The sequence below is a fragment of the Triturus cristatus genome, chromosome 10 (assembly GCF_964204655.1).
Source record: "Triturus cristatus chromosome 10, aTriCri1.1, whole genome shotgun sequence".
In the NCBI taxonomy this organism is placed as follows: Eukaryota; Metazoa; Chordata; class Amphibia; order Caudata; family Salamandridae; genus Triturus; species Triturus cristatus.
In genome coordinates this window covers 902,273,711-902,291,607 of record NC_140593.1, presented here as the reverse complement: position 1 = coordinate 902,291,607, position 17,897 = coordinate 902,273,711, and the positions used below count along the sequence as shown (strand labels likewise).

Here is a 17,897-nt window from a genome sequence, read left to right as displayed (position 1 = left end):
TATGACCCGCCATTTGACAACCGTGTTTGGTTGCCACAAGGGTAGTCACTATTATTGGGCCTTCAAAATGATTTTAGAGGGAAAACAGATTGAACAATCATGTCTACAGACAGTACTTTAGAGGAATTATTAACAAACGATAACAAGTTACATGAGAGTTGTTAAGAATCAGAGGGTAGAGACACTGGAGTCACGAACTAAAGACAGCAAAAACGGTCTAAAACCTCATTCTACCGTTATAGCCTCCAGATTCCACAAGGGCCGCTAAATGTAGGCTCTTGGGTGTCCTCCGATTCAAAGTCAGTGAAGGGTGGGATGCTTCAGTCTTTCAGAATAAAGAATTAAGGAGAAACAGTCATGTAGCTCTTGACATTCATAAGGTACTCAGTTTCTCAACACAAGTATCTGGAAAGCAAACTTCACAGGCTGAATTGTTGACTGAACTGGGAAATTCAGAAGAGAAGATCACGGGGATGGCATCTAAAACAGCACTAAAACATTTTGATGTTCCTCAACCAAAGCTATGCAACACAAAAAAAAAGGCGCTTCAGAGTATCAGAGCTTGTTGTGAATTGTCAGTCCTCCCTATGGTGCCCGGCCTAAAACAGTGACCAGTGAAGGAAACATTCATGTAGTTACACACCTAAACAATGAGCGGAACTTTTTAAAGAGCTAGGGAGTTCACCAACAGGTGGTGAGACATCAGGGCTCCTCCGTCTGCAGTTGCACTAAATTGACATTATGACCCATTCCACAGATGGCTGGAGAACTGGTTGAGGGCTTTGAGACGTTCCTTTACTTGGTTCTAATGGACTCTCACTCCATTTTATAAATGATTGCCCCTTTTAAGTGCGAGGCAGAGGGAACCAAAGTTATTTAAAATGCAGAAATGCGTTTTTTCCCCTCAAAGAGGTGGCTGTATATTAAGTCACTCTTGAGATTGTACATTTGATGTGCAGTTAACACTACAAAACTGTCTCTATAAATCTAATTAAAACATAAACATGCAGCCAATAAGTAGAACTGGTCAGACGTATCAAGGCCCGGGCTTCAGTCTGGAGAGCAATGAGAACAACTTGTCATCCACGACAACCAACTTCAAGACCCAACGCAGTTTGGATTCAGACCCGGACACAGCGCCAAGACTGCCCAGATAAAGACCACTGAGGAAAAAAAAGGGCCACCCTGGATACAGGAGGAACCACAGACCTTATTCTCCTTGAACTGTCGGTGGCTTTGAACCCGCCGACCATACGGTCTTGATCGACTGTCTTAAGGCGATATATATGCATTTAAAAAAATACCTATTATATATAAAAATATATACACACATATATATATATATATCAAGGCTCACGTGTTCGTAAAAACACACTGCACTCCTGGGGTTTGCATTCATTCGATTTATTACGAGGACGCGTTTCGGCGTGTCTGCCTTCTTCCAGCTCGTTTTACAAAGCAGTCAACACAGTGTAAGGGTGCTTTTAAACACAGAGATAGATTCTCATTGGACACTGGCGCAACCAAGGGAAGGGATTGGTCAGTTCTTTCATAGTACAAGTTGATACAAAAGTTGCATATGCTCGGACAATCCATTGCAGATCTGAATGTCACATTGTATCCCGCCACAGACTGGGCATTCTCACGAGTATAGGGAGCATGTACTCATTTGCCTTTTGTTGCGGTACCTTTCACACTGTAGATGTGGCTGCTGAACACAATATATATACACACACACATATATACACACACACTTTTTTTTTTTTTTAAAAGAAGGCACTTGCCCTTCTGAGCTCATTGGAGCAAGGAAGAGAGAAAACTGTAGTCCAGGAACCATACACCTCTAAACCTTTTTATCTTCCATGTGGGGTCTCGCAAGGGTCCTTGATACATGCAGATGGCGTCCAGGACATATTGTATGGGGTCAAGGGCAACAAGTTTTCTTGTGTATTGTGTCCTGGGGACAAATAGGCCCAACCCCCCTGCAGCACAAACCCTTTGGCTGCCAGTTTGCAGTAACACATTATGGATCAGGGAAGGGCACTGTCTGCAGTTAAGCTAATATTGTTGTCAATATGTTAATGCTGTTCAAACTTGTATTCATGGTTCATTAATTGAAAGCTTTTATTATTAGGGTGAGTGCTCTAAGTAAATGTTATAAGCTCTGACTTCATTAGACAGTGGTTCCAGTACAAAAATGTGTACACACGTTTTCAAAGTTTAGCAATATGAGGCTATGTATAATGCTCCCTGAATGCTCTATGATTTGATGCAAATTTTTTTAGAAGCTTGAAAGCAAGATTGATTATTCTTTGCTTTCAAAATCAAATGTTCATAAAAAATGAAAGCAGGAATAAAAAACATGTTGCTAGACTACTGTAAAATTTCCAGTACCATTTCTTTGCAGCATCATTTAGTAACGTGCTGATGCATGCTAGTATTTTCCAAAATATTCATAATGTAGAACTCATTTGCATTTAACGGATGTTACCTTGCCATAACTTCATTCTACAGATATGATGCGTAGTGCAGTTAGAGAGAGCGAGAAAAACTCTGTTTATTTAGACCATAGTTTTTAAACACAATAGGCACCCAGAATAATAATGTCAATAAAAATTCTTTAGCAAGGAAATTACCAATAAAACACTTAGAAAAAATGGCATCAATATACAATTTATAATTTCACCTAAAACTTTTATATTAATGGAAAAGACTAAAATGAATTAAAAGTCACTGCCCCTCCTTCAGTTTCTCCCTTACAAAGCATTTTATGGCTTTCATATATTTTCCCAGATCAATAGCAATATCAAGATATGGCATTTCTGTGAGTAGGAGTACCACTTGGGTGCAAAATCTTATCTCATATTTTAAAAATATGGGGCATAAAAACAGTTTTCGTAAAGCTAAAAACGAAATGCAATCAAGCACTAGGTTTAAAATGTAATTTCTAGTTCCTAACCCACATTTACAAATCCCATCAGTCTGTATCATTGCTACTTTTATTTTTTCTTCCATCAGCCAAGGATTAATACCAACTCGTAATCTTAGGATTTCATGGCTTAGCCCTTGATTAGGCAGTATATCCAGGTACGAAAACCAGGCTTCGTTTACCCATGAATTCCTTATACACTGAACTGATTTTTTCACACTCAGATATTCCAGGTCCATCATTCTTGAATATTTCTGACCTTGGTACCTGAGAATGCTCTTAGTGAAAACTACTTCCATGGACTGCTGTGATAGTCTCACCTTAAGGCGCGCACCTATTGTCTGGAGTTTCCTTCTTACATCCTTCGCCCATTTTAGGCTACTAAGTTGAATATCCTCTCTGCACCATTGTGAGACCTTCTGCACACCACCTGGATCCTGGCGTTTCCAAAACCTTAGCAAGGACATTTGCATCTGAATGCTCCATGCTATTATACCTAACTCACAGTGTATAGTAGTCTATTGTTCGATTACTTAAAATCATGACAATTTAGAGCAAAATAGGCAAAAAAATACATTTAATCTTAAATACAGCAAAAAGTAGTTAACATTTTTAAAAAGATACAGTGGTGTGAAATAAATAAATATATATATATATATATATATATATATATATATACACACACACACTTTTTTTTTTTTTCAAGAAGCAGCTAAAGTGTATTTAAAAACATAATAACCTTGTTGATGAGTTTAAACCCCCCCCCCCCCAGCCTTCAGTAAAACATGCAAAGGCTCCACCAGTAAAAGTCTTGGAGTTTGATAGGGAACGCGGCGGTCACAGATCGGTCATGGATTTAAAGGTTGTGGCGATGGTTCCTGCAAACCTACCCAACTCCATTCTAATAGCCTGAATCATTGTGGAACTCTGTAATGACAATAACTTTTTTTTTTTTTTTTTTTGAAAACCTTTATTTACACATCGAATATTCACAGTCATGGGCCTACAACCGCAGGGGCCGGCCGCTAATGTAAGACAATAATACGCAGTCATAAGAGCCGGAGCGAGCCGCACGCATAACGGCTGCAGCCCCCCACAACTGAACATAGTACTACAGAAAGGTTTCATATTAACTATTTTATAAAGAAAACAACAAAAAGAAACTTATACCAGGCAAAAGAACTCCATTAACAGGGACTTGCTCTCTCATGGGCGGGGGACAACAGCGACAACTCAGCCAAATACACAGGTATTCGTGTGAAAAAGGGGGGCAGGGGGGGCCGGGAGAGGATCGGTCCTCAATCCCGCAAAGCGACCAGGAACTTCAAAGTCAAGGGGACATCGTCACATCTGGTGCGACCACCAAGGGGGGGGGCGCAGATATTCCCCCGATAGGAATTCCAGGGACCCCACATCTTACTCCATGCCCTAGGTTTGCCCCTGGCCACGTAAACCGTCTTCTCTCGGAACATGCACCAATCCATGTTTTCTTTCCATTTCGTAACTGTGGGGGGCCGACCGGACCCCCAGAGCTGCGCAATATCCCTTTTAGCGATCATGTTGCCCAAAGTCACCCAGCGTTCTTGTGCCACATCGCAGTCAGTCAGTTCCCATACATTCAACACACATCGCCGAGCCTCAGGGAGCAGCGCCACACCCGTAACCTCCTCTATCACTGCATGTACACCAGTCCAGAAACGTATCACCTTCGGGCACTCCCACAGAATATGAAGAAAAGTACCAAGCAAGCCACAACCACGCCGACATAAACCATCATCTGTGTAACCCATGTGAAGCAAGCGGGGACCGGTGACATAGACCCTATGTAGTATCTTCAACTGCACAAATCGAAGGCGAGCCGGTATAGCAACCTCCCTCGGTGAGGCTACGGCCGCGACCCAATCCTCATCATCCAACTCTAGGCCATCAGCGACCCAGACCTCTCGCAAATGCGTGAGGAGGTCCGCTCGAGTATTAATCAGTTTTTTATAGATCAGGGAAATAGTACTATCTGGCAGGTAACCATCAAGCAGACGATCTTCCAACGGGGAGGCTTCGGGGACAGCTGCAGGATTCGGGAAAGCGGAAAGTAGCGCATGGCGCATCTGCGCATAACGAAAGAACTCCCTATCGCTCAGCTTATATTCCGTCTGAAGAGCTTCAAACAATTTAAAAGCGCCCTTCGTCCAAAGATCCCCCACACAACTAATTCCGATCAAATCTCACTTCTCAAAGCCTTTCGAACGCCATAAACCTCCTAACGCATCCGACGCATACAGTGGAGTCGCACGAGACAGACGGCCCGTCCATCCCATAGCAGCGGTGGCGCAATGCCAGGCGCGCACCGCATTTTTCGTAGGACTGGTCAATTTAGTACTTCCCTTCGTAGAGTAAAGCGCCCTATTGAAATCCTTGCCCGGCAACAGTAGCTTATCCATCTCGTACGCGGGGTTCACCGCCGGGCCGTATGTCCCATGATTCACCGCCACCAACTGGGACGCCCAATAATATCGTCTAATATCAGGGAGGGCTATGCCACCGTCATACCACGGTAGGGTCAGTTTAGCGAGAGCAATGCGCGGCCTCCCATCCCAAACTAGCTGCCTCTGTAAGCTCTCTACCTCACCAAAGTATCGGGCGGGCACCACGTCCAGCGTGTTCTGCAATGCGTACAAAAAGCGTGGAAGAGACATCATTTTAAATAAGGCTGCCCGGCCAAGCGGCGATAGCGGGAGCCTACGCCAACGAGCTACATCGGCCCGCAGCCGCTGGAGCAACAGATTCAGAGCATAACGGACCGCCGGATCGAGGGACACGTGGATACCTAGATACTTAAATCCAGAATGTGAAATCTGAATTGGACAGCCACGCGGGAGAAGAGGGGGGTCGCCAACCAGCACATAAACACAGGATTTCACCCAATTAATGACAAGCCCCGAATTGCGACCAAAGGAGGTCAGTACATCAAATAGCACTATCAACGATTTCCGCGGGGAGGTGAGATAGAGCAAAATATCATCTGCGTAGAGTGATACGCGATCCTCAAACGTCGGTGTCCACCGAATACCCGTCATGGAGGGTTCCCACCGGAGCCACGCCGCCAGGGGCTCCACCGCAAGAGCAAAGAGAAGCGGGGACAGGGGGCAACCCTGCCGCGTGCCCCTGCCAAGCAAAAAGGGGGCAGAGACTCTACCATTCACCACCACCTGCGCCAGTGGTTCCACGTATAACAACTTCACCCATCCAATGAACCCAGGTCCAAAACCAAACTTAGCCAGCGCCGCCCAGAGATACGGCCATTCCAGCGTGTCAAACGCCATCGTGGCGTCCAGGGACGCCAAAATGGCAGGCTCCCGAATAGAGTCAACTCTCGCGAGGACTCCATGGAGGACAATAACATTTTTAAGATCTTCCCTTCTTCTCGGTCCCACTCACATTTACCACTCAGGTAAAGAACTTCTGCCCCACACAGTACTTGCGGGGGGAATCATTGCTTCATATGCCTTTAACAGGGGTCTATGCGACATGTCTCCATATTCTTTGTTGAATTTTTTCAGCACACAAATTGATGACAAAGCTTTCGCTTTTTGGGCCTCTAGGTGGGTATACCACTCTAGAGCACTATCAAACCAAAGACCCAAATATCTATATTCCTTAACTATCTCCAATTTCTCTTGCCCTAAAAACCAGCTAAAATTCTTATCTCTTTTCCCAAAACATAAAACCTTTGTTTTTTCCATATTTACAGTTAAAAACTTTGTCTCACAATAGTTCTTAAAAACATTTAATTTCCTTTGGAGTCCTAGCTCCGTTTGATCAAGTATCACAAGGTCATCCGCATATAGAAGGCAAGACACTTTATTACCACTCATTCTGGGACTTGCACTTCTTTCCACTTCTAATGCTACAGGAAGATCAGCTAGGAAGATAGCGAATAGCAAGGGGGCCAAAACGCACCCCTGTCTAAGGCCACTCCCTACAGTTATTTTTCTAGTCAATGACCCCTGCGTATCTCTAATTACCTGGGCCCAGTTTCCTCTATGTAGCTCTTTTAGAATCACTAATATACCTTCCGGTATTCCATACTTTATCAGGTCTTCCCATAAACATTTACGGTCCACCAAATCAAAGGCTGCCCGAAAGTTGACAAAGCAGCAATACAATTTCCCTTTTTGCTCTATCGACTTTCGGGCCAGTGCCCATAGGGCACAACAGTGGTCTATGGTGGAATGTCCTTCTTTAAAAAAACCCTGTTCGACCGGTACAATTGAACCCTGCTGTACCCAATCTTTTAACTTACCAAGTATTATTTTAGAAAAGATTTTTTTACCCAATGTCTAATAAATTAATTAATCTATAATTTTTTGGGGCATGTACATCTCCTTTCTTGTGTATCGGCCTAATTATGGCACCCTTCCAATTTTGGGGGATCTTCCCGGTTTCTATTATTACTTGGAACATAAGCGAGAAGAATTCTGCCCACCAGGTCAACTTTGATTTTATTATCAGGGCTGGTAGATTATCCGGACCTGCTGCTCTTGTTAGCTTCAAAATATTTATCGCGTTTGTCACGTTTACTACTGAAAAATCTGGTTTTAGGTCTTCTACTAGACCACTCCAGTCTTGTAATTCCTCCTCTTCAGTTTCTCTGCCCGGGCTATACAGTTCCAGCAGAAGTTCCTCCCATGCATCCTCTTCCACCACACAATTAATTAAGGCCACCGAAAGTTTTGCTGCTGATTGTATCAGCTTCCAGAACTGACGTATGTTCTTTGATTAGATTGCCTCCAACAATTTTCCCCAGCAACTTTCCTTATAGACCCTTTTTGTGCTGCGGATTAGCGTGGTGCATTCTCTCTTTAGCCTAACGAGATTGTCCGCCCTATTCTGATCATATTTTATGTTAAGTCTGTGCGCTTCTCTCCTTAGTTCCCTTTTCTTTTTTAGACAATCTGTAGAGAACCACTTTCCTTGTCTAGCCGATGCGTTTTGTTTACTCTTTGCGTTCTTAGCATCATTTCTAAGTTCTACACAAAGGCTTTGTACCACTTGTTCTATTTTCCCTACATACCAGGCCAAACTTAGGCTGCTGGCGCATCCTAAATCAATGTTTTGTTGTAACCTTGTTAACCTTTCAATATATTCTTCTGTTAACCTTGTTGTAATAGGCCTGGGATAATCCATCTGTTGTTCAATTACATTATCACAGGGGGGTCTGATGGAAGTCTGCGAGCTCAAGTTCCATACAATTGTGGTCACTGCCTTCTCTATGGCAAATCCTGAATCCCTTTACTAATGCAAAATTCCAAACTGGCATAAAAACATAATCTATGGGGCAATTTTGTGTGGCCAGTTTGAAAGTTTTCTTCGCAGGGCTGTCTAGGGCTGACCTACCGTTTAAGCAAAAGAGGCTTTTTGTCCCAAGGTAATTTCCCAATTTTATATCATGAATTGTAGAAAGACATTCAGGGAACTTTGCTTGGTTTATATCATAAGCCTCCAATATTTCCATATACCAAGTATCTAATTTCATTGGGTTTAATTTATGATTAAAATCTCCCACCAATAAAATTATATCCCTTCATAATGGAAAATCGAAGTACCCAGTTTCAATAAGATTATGGGAAATAAAAAATAAACAAGCATTGGCAAAGCTGCCAGTAGGTCTGAAATTGGTTGTCAGAGAGAGAGAATTTTAATAAAACGCAAAATGTCATAGTCAACGCCAGACCAAATTAGGAGCCCAAATATTAAAGAAAGTCTCAAAAGTGCACCCATGGTATATGTACTTGCATTAAGTGCAGCTATAGGGCTTTCGTGAATCCCACAGAATTTACAGAAGAAGGACAAGAAATAGCACTCCTAGAAAAAAATGTGTGAACTGCATTTTAGCAAGAGCAAATATGCATGTGTAGATTTGCTCATGCGAAAATCTGAGTGTTTGCAAGTTCACTCTACCTCCAACCACTTTTTTCCAACATTTCTCAGTATGGGAGAAGATTAGAAAAAAAGTTGTTGAAAACCCTTAAAACATGCAATTTTGTAGGTTTGCACATACTCAAAAGGGCATTCTAACCCTGGAACAATGGCTTACCACACCTTCAGCCCAAGTATGTGGATCTGCAGAAATATGGCAACATAAGTATTCAAACACTACTATGGTATGAGCCCTGGCATAATCAGAGAGGCTATATCAGAGCTCTTATATAATGAGATTGCCGCCATAATTTGTCGCCTCACTACATGGCACCCATGGAGAAGTAGATATTTTATTAAATTCCTCACCCCTGCGACATGCACATTGCATTGTCAGCATTCAACAATGTACACATAATTTCTGCTACTTTCCATGATTGAAAGCGGGCAATCAGTGGCAGGATGAGCAATCATTGCCTAAAGCAAAACTTAGGAAAGACTTAGATGATTCTTTTTGAGAATAATCCCCAATTTTCGGCCCCATCCAGCTGGCCATTGGAGATGGGAAGACTCCCAAACCCAGTAAAAAAAGCTAAAAAGGTGGGAGTCGTGATCAGTGATCATCTGAATGTTGGTAATCAAACCAATTCAGCGGTCTCGTATTCATTCAACACCTTGAGGGTGATCAAGAAAATGTGCTCTTTCATTCCCTCAGACGCCAAGAAAACCGTAATCACAATCCTAGTTTTCACAAAAATAGACTATTGCATTGGGTTGTACATAAATTTGCAAGAACAGTATCTCAACAAACTGAAAACCCTGCAAAATGAGGCAGCCAGGTTGCTCCAGGGAATACACAAATTTCAGTCACTCAAACTACCAGAGGGCTTTGTGGCAGACAGTTAGGAAACGCGTAATATTCAAGGCACTCTGTATATCCTACATGACCTTGCATGATATCAGCCCTGAATTCCTGGAATACGCGCTCAAATGGTATGAACCCACTAGAAATCTATGGGGACAAAGAAAGCTGTGTTCTCTAGCTTCAAGGGGAGGAAATGGGGATGAGGCAGTTTCGTCACCGGGGTCACCAAGAATCTGCTCCCAGGGCTTCATTCAGTTGTGGTGCTCAAGCCGTTTGCTAGCGCCAAGACACCACAGGGTATACAAGTGCTCTACAAATTAACATAATGTAAATGTGCAATTGAGATTTTGCTCTCTAAATTGAATTAGCCTTTATTGCTCGGCTAGGTAAATGGGCATCTGTGAGGCATTAATAAAGAGGCTGACAGAAAGTCAAAGACTGACATATGGGTAAGAAGAAGTTTATTAATGTAAAAGCCACTGTCAGACAAGGCTAGGTGCAAGTATCCACATAAACACACAAAAACAATGGATTAAAGCCAAGTTGCATTTGTGCCCATTCTATTCTGTTCCTACATTGAAGATCTACCTGCATTTGTTTTTTTTAATGAGTGAGATCATTTATAAAGTGCACAGCTACTCAAAAGAGTGTCCCGGCGCTAATGGTCCCACCATCTATCCTGCGAACGCCACTAGCTGCAGAGAACACCATGTTTTAAGCAGTATCTTAAAGCGAAAGGGTCAGTTGCGGAATAACCAGGTTTTGAGTAGCTTCTTGAAAACGGTGAGGTCTGTCACAGCTCTGATTGACAGCGGAAGAAAATTCCAGGATTGGACTCCCAAAAACCTAAAAGAACTACCTCCAGACCGAGCGCGAGATATTCTAGGCACGGAGGCAAGGCCCACTGAGGATGATTGCAAAGTTCTCTATGGCACATATTTGGAGACTCTACTTCTGAGATACCTCGCGCCACCGCCTTGCAGAGGTTTGAAAAATAATACCAGCGTCTTAAACCTAATCCTCTTTATTACTGGCAGCCAGTGTAGTGCCTTGAGGTGCAGGATATGGGACTCCTGGGCTTAAACATAAGTACTGTTTTAGCAGGTGCATTTTGGGCCAGCTGCAGGCGATTGAGAATGCATTCTGGGAGGTCGAGGTAGAGTGAATGCCCTAGACCTTCTCCATCGCGGACTGTCATCAGAGGACATGCTTTTTATTCAACTCCACTCAGTCTGGGCTATAGTAGTTAGCTAATTTCCAGCTAAACAGCAAGCGTAAAGATTATTTACAGTAAAACAAAAATAACAGGCTCCCATTCTCCCAGGAAAACAAAGAAAAGGAAGATGGCTAATTGAAAAATACTTATTGGAAACAGTTCCAGCATGTCCATATTTATTTAAGACAAACTTGCACAATAATTGCATTCATACAACACACAAACACTTTAAGCATGTCCATGTGATCCATTCAGATCAATGTTTTTTGTTTTGTTTTTTTAAAACAAGAATTGTCTCAATGAGAACTCTTAAGTTGTTAAAAATGTAGTTGTTGTTTAACACTGTTAAAAAGTATTTCGAAAATGTAGTTGTCATTACCTTTAACAATTAAGCTATTTACCAAAGGACATTTGAGGGTTTGCTGCAGTGACCCACACTCAAACATGCGGAACCGAGGCATTTAGATTACTTTTTAATAAGAATGCTCCAAAAGAAACATCGTATGCTGTTGTAGCTATGAATACTGTTAAAAAATATTTGGAAGATACACTTGGCATCAACTTTAACAATAACATGATTTAAACTAAAATGAAAATTAAGGTTTGTGTGCAAAGGGCTCAGTAAGACAATTTCTGAAAACGGCAGGGCCACTGAAATTATATGGCAAGGGAGGACCAAATTATGTGGTAGGGTTGAATTAATTATACAGAAATTAAGGCAAATTGTGAGGCGTAATGCAGAATATTTTGCGATAGTATTACTTAATTGTTTTGTCATTTTTTTAAACGTTAACGTTGTCTGGGAAAATATATCACCTCATTAGTGCCAACAAAATACAGCAATAAACAACAGAAAGGACCAATCAGCCTTTGTGAAAGGGCCTTCCACTGCGTGGGAACACATATAGCCACGTTTTAGTAACTTTGGATCCATTTGAGCTAGAAACGTTTTTTATTAAATACCTGTAGATTATGGAGAAGGTGATTAATTATGTTGCAAATGCTGCAAATCCATAACTAAAGGAAAACGTCGTGACAACGCATGGTTTCAGAAGGATTGGAAAATGGATACTCGTGACATGCATGGGAAGCATCCTACTCCCAAACTGTCACATATGAAGGGGGGGGGGGGGCATACCCCTAAGTATTAGATTTTAAAAAGGTACCTCATGCCCCCCCGCCACCCGTCTTTAGGATGCATACCTTAAATGTGCATAAATCCACATAACAGGTTAAACAAGGGGATCTATTACCTTTAAACTATCTAACCATTTCCAAATTTAAGAATTCGAAAGCTGGTTTACACTATAAACAATGTCTTCGATTGAAATATCAATTTAAATAATAATAAAAATAAGAGAGGCAATGGTGTCTTTAACAATACACAGATACTTTAAAACGCCACTGCCTAGTCTGTCACTTACATGTCACCAAAGGTAACATTTCGTAGGAAAATTAAATACAAAGAGGGGAATTGCAAATATTTACTTTTCTGAACATGTTCAAAATCTTCAAATTAACAAGTCTCAAATTGTGCGTTTTACAAAAGATAACAAAAGTGTAAATCAGAAACAAAATACAATCTCAAAACGTGCACCTTGTTGAAGGCTTTAAGAAACTCAAAAACGGCCAGAGTTTCGCTAGCAAATAAAATAAACTGTGAAAAATTGGCTTCAGGTACACCCTGGTGGCGAAGAGCTTACAATCTACTTCACATGCAATGTTCGAACCATAATCCTTTCTCGTTTTTCGATAGTTTAAGCCATTTCACGTTAATAATAATTCTATAAAAACATTCAACTAATAATTGCAATAACAGAAGGTTGATGTTTCGCCTCAACTCCGAGTATCCAACAGTCTGGGATCCAATGTACATTGCGCGAAGAGGCTTGTATCGAATGTCTCTGCCTGCCGTAGACGACAGAAAGAGTAGCGACTGCTAATAGCGCCACACATAAAATACTCACAAAGAGAAATTAAAGAAAACCATGCATATGACATTTATACTCAGTCGATAAGTCAGGAGGGCAAGAGTCTTGACAGAGAATACTCTTCTGGGGGCCTCAACCAAAGCATCTGGGAGAGTTCAACAACTGCTGCCTTACACAGAGCTTGCAAAATAAATAACAATACGCCTTTTCAGTACACATCAAACCAAAAAACTCAAACGAAACACTCTTCCTTGAACAAACAACAAAAGCGGCCCAGACATAGCATGGAAAACAAGGAACTGCAGAACAGGAGCGAACGCATCACTTTCACAAGTCAGAGCCACCCGGGTTAGGAAACAGACTCTACAATTCCTTACCTTCTCCGACTCGTCCCCCGCCATCGCTGCTGTGGGTTTTTGTCCCCCACACTCGGGTGCTGATTCAAAACAGCCTCATCTGGGTGGCGAAAAAGAAAGAAAAATACCCCCAGTACCCCCTCAGATGAGGGGTACCAGCGTCCCCAAAGCAGACCTCGTCTGCTCCTCGGTGGGCCCTGTGTCTGCTCAGGGTTGAGGGAGGGGGTGTGACGATGGGTGGGAGGGGGGAGCTCCCCCGAACTTAAGGAAGTCTAGCTGGGGGAGGAATGGGCTCGGATCCTACAGGAACCACCACCACCAAAATAAAACCAAAACAAAATCATTAGCTTCCCTGGGTCGGGCAAAGCTCTGTCCTTCCGGGTTAAAAATGTCTCGTTGCAGCGACGTGCCAATTCCGGACTAGCTGCGTTATATTTTTTTAAATATCTCCGAGTCTATCCTCTCCCTTGCCTTGCTATACACACGCAGAGCTTTGCAGGCCTCTGTTACAGAACCTGCCCTGCCATAACCAACAGTGCACCACTGGGAAATGTAGTTCAGCCCTCAGGAAGCGGAGGTGCCGCCCCCTTGTCTGGAGCTCCAATACTACAGGTCCCAGCAGCCGCCGTTCCCACTGATGCGCAGCCCAAGGCGCATCCTAGACCCAGGCCCCTCGCCAAAGCACGCGGCACGTAACTTGCCCTCGTTTCAAATTCCGAGCGCAGTGCATCGTGGGATTTCACAACCTCTCCGTTGGTAGGGTACAGGTCAGGCGAACTAGGGTGCTCTGGTCGTAAGCAACAAAACCGAGGGGCGAATTACAGCAATAAGAGCGTAATTATCGTTAATTTTTCATCAAAGGAGTACCGCGTAATTACACCAGCGTAATTAACATTTCGTTCAAGCCCAAATATATTGGTACGAACAAATTATGAAGAGACACATATCACACTGTGTCCAATACTAACTAATACGTTTCCCTGGTCAAACGTCGCGAGTAGATCATTGAAGTCCAGTTTTACTTTGCTTTCTGATAATTGTCCTTTTTATTATTTCTTTATGAATATAGGACTAAAAATATCATAGTTTAAAGTCCGACCCTTGATTGGGTGAGTTATTTACACAAATGGACCTGGGAAACTTGAGAGCTCTGTATGTCATAGTTTTCTGACATTATGTACCGAGTGTACAGGGCTTCCAAGGATCACCCTGCTTATGAGTGAGATTTCCAAGTTTTCATCGTGCTTATGTGTGAGATGTTTTCATGTCTCTTGGGCGACACCTTGAGTGACATTTCACAGTAGATTTTGATTATTGACTTAAACAGATCTAGCTGTATCAAATATTAATGATTAATGTATTTAATTTAACACAAGCATTGCTATTGTACCTGAAATATACCCAGCAGGAAGATGATGCCTTAGAGCAGAGGTCTTCAAACTTTTTGATGCCAAGACCCCCTTGTCAAACCTTTTTAGGCTTAAGGACCATCTTCTGACAACATTTTTAGAACCTGGTACTCCTCATCATCGACAACTTTCAACAACCATAAATGCCCTTGTTAGACCTGGCATCTTTTGGTTTGTTTCCCCAGTGTTTTTGCTTTCTGCCCTCCTAGTTTTGACTATGTTTTTGCTGGTTTAGTGTCTCTGCCCATTTTCTCACTGCTGTTCAGTGTTAAAGTTCAAGTGCTCCTATTGTAAATTGTAGTATGGATTGGTGTTTCCATGATTGGCATGTTTGACTTACTAGTAAGTCCCTAGTAAAGTGCACTGAGAGTGCCAGGGCCTGTAAATCAAATGCTGCTGGTGGGCCTGCAGTACTGATTGTGCCACTCACCCAAGCAGCCATGAAAAGGGTTATCAGACCTGCCACTGCAGTGTCTGCGCGCTGTTTGTAATAGCCATGTCAACCTGGCAGGTGCACCGACTTGCCAGGCCCTAATCTTCCCTTTTCTTACATGTAAGTCACCCCTAAGGTAGGCCAAAGGTACCCCTGTGGCCAGGGTGCTGTGTATATTAAAGGTAGGACATGTACTGGTGTGTGTGTGACATGTCCTGGTAGTGACTTACAGTGTGTTTCGTTTTTCACTATGGAAAGGCTATCTGTCCTATAGGATAGAACTCAGAATATAAAAATGCATCTTTTAGTAAAGATGATTTTTATGTTCTGTGTTTGAAAATACCACTTTTAGAAAGTAGGTATATTCTTGCTTAGCCATCCAGTGTGCCTCCGCTGGGTTTGTGGATTGACTGTCTGGCTTTGGAGTGACAGGGGCTGGGGATGTACATTCTCTTCAGAGAGCCACTGGAGGGGGGGTTGGGGGGGGATCAAGGTGTGTACTGACTTTCCTGGAGGAGTCAGGGCTGGACTGAATAGACCTGAGCAGTATGTAGAATAGTGGGAGGAGATTTCCTTGCAACTGCAGGGGACTGGTCTGCCTTGGCCAATGCTGTCTCCACCTCCTGCCAGGAAGCTGGGCCAGAAAGGATGGAACTAGTTTGGGCGGAGCGAAGACACTCTCTTCCCAAAAGAACAAAGAGAAATGAGTATAAATATTGGGGTTTTGGGGAGTTGGAGTGGCAGACCGAGAAGACCAAGAAGGCGAAAGTATAGTCATGGCTTCCAGCCCCCACAGATGTACCCATGGCCAGGAGCCTTTGGCCCAGTACCCTATCACGGACCACCACCGTTCCAGGGGCCACAACACTTCCAGATGGGACCCTACTTCCAGCCGAATTTTAATCAGAACCGTTTTTTAGGACAGGGCGGAAGAAGAGGGAAACGTGGCCGACGGAACAACGGAGGAAAGCAGGTACAATGGGAAGACAGCAGCACAACAATGAATACACGGAGCATGATGAAAGGACCAACAGCAGGGACAAGCACATCCCGGGATTAATAGTGAATCTCACCGACATTACCCTGACTACAGAAGAAATTGGTGTTTTGAATAAAGGTCTGGGATTCGTACCTACAACAAATTTAGACAAATTCAAGATAAGATGCGAGTTGAGCGAATTTTTTCGCAAGATAAGATTAAAAACGTTCTTCGAGGGAAATGAACCACCGATTGATGATCATAAACATACATCTTTACGAGTGAAGTCCAATTTCTTTCCTCCATCTTCAATGATGCCCTCAGAAGTAATAGCTTTTGAAGAAGCAGTGTCAAATGAAATCGAGAACTTACCCATTGGAAGAGATGTCTTCGATAACATGAGTAAGAAAGAACGTGAGGCTCTTAAAGAACTCAGCACAAGACCTGATATGGTTATCAAACCAGCAGACAAGGGTGGAGCCACAGTGTTACAGAGCACTACAGCCTATAGAACAGCCTGTATTAATCTGCTGTCAGACACCAAATACTACAAACCCATCTCCAGAGACCCTACAGCTCGACTTAGGAAAACTATAAACACTTTAACAACAGAGGCATTGGATCAAGGGTGGATAAATAAAAAGGAACATGAATTCTTGAACTGTGAGGATCCAAGAACACCAATTTTTTACACAATACCTAAAATTCACAAAGGGAGAGTCCACCCCCAGGAAGACCTATTTTGTCCGGGATTGGTTCCCTTTTAGAACCATTGTCTAAGTATACAGATTGGTTCCTCCGCCCTCTGGTTACACAAATCAAGTCCTACATACAGGACACAAAACATCTGTTAAATGTCCTCCAGGATGTCACATACGATCCAGGACACAATATTTTTGTGTGTCTGGATGTAGAAGCATTATACACCAGCATCCCGCAGGACAAGAGCGTCAGAGTAATTGAAACACTTCTACATCAGAAAGAATGGACCTGGGACGATCCAATCAGTTGGGTTGTCACACTTATGAGCCTGGCATTGAAAGAGAACTTTTTCAGATTCGAGGATCAATTGTACCTGCAAGTACACGGTACATCTATGGGCAGCACATTCGCGCCTAGTATAGCATGTTTGTACGTCGGACAACTAGAAGAGGAACATGTTTGGACCACGAACCCTTACACCAATAACATCAAAGGGTGGTGGCGTTACATAGACGACATCCTGGTGATTTGGGAAGGTGACACAGGCACACTGACCAACTTCTATACATGGATTAACCAACTCAATCCACACTTGAAGTTCACCATGACATTCAACCAGGAACAGGTATCTTTCTTAGATGTTAAATTGACCTCAAGAAATGGGGGGATTACCAGCTCCCTGTTCTCTAAACCAACTGATTAAAATAGTCTACTGCATTTCAACAGTGCACATCCCCGGGCACTTAGGGAGAACCTCCCGGTAGGCCAATTCTTGCGAATTCGAAGAAACTGCGCGGACCTGGGAGACTACAAGATGGAAGCAGAAAATCTGGCCAGGAAATTACAAGAAAGATCTTACCCGAAGAAGATTATTGAAAAAGCTAAGAAACGATCCCGCAACACGCCCAGAGAGGCCCTACTAGAAACACATCAGAAAGAAGAGCAGGACACTCTCATATGTGTTACCACTTTTAATGCATCATCAAATGCAATTAAGAAAATCATTAATAAAAAGTGGACAGTCCTTACCTCAAACCAACTCAAATTTGAGAAACCAATGTTCTCTTTCAAACGGAACCGAAGTCTGAGGGATTCCCTCATACACACCGATTTCAGGAAAGCAAAAATACAATCTACACATCAAGTAACATTATGGAACTT

At 42.8% G+C, this 17,897-nt stretch overlaps 1 protein-coding gene across 3 annotated transcripts in view; it reads right to left on the bottom strand.

Annotated features, from left to right (window-relative positions):
- Nucleotides 1–13,757, bottom strand: part of LOC146796212 (uncharacterized) — a 403,367-nt gene extending 389,610 nt beyond the window's left edge. For all 3 annotated transcript variants that reach the window (XM_085628712.1, XM_085628713.1, XM_085628714.1), the window contains exon 1: nucleotides 13,235–13,757. In XM_085628712.1, coding sequence (XP_085484838.1) covers nucleotides 13,235–13,258 — 24 coding nt within the window. In that variant the 5' untranslated portion in view covers nucleotides 13,259–13,757. The remainder of the gene's footprint in view (nucleotides 1–13,234) is intronic.
- Nucleotides 13,758–17,897: the final 4,140 nt, after the last annotated feature.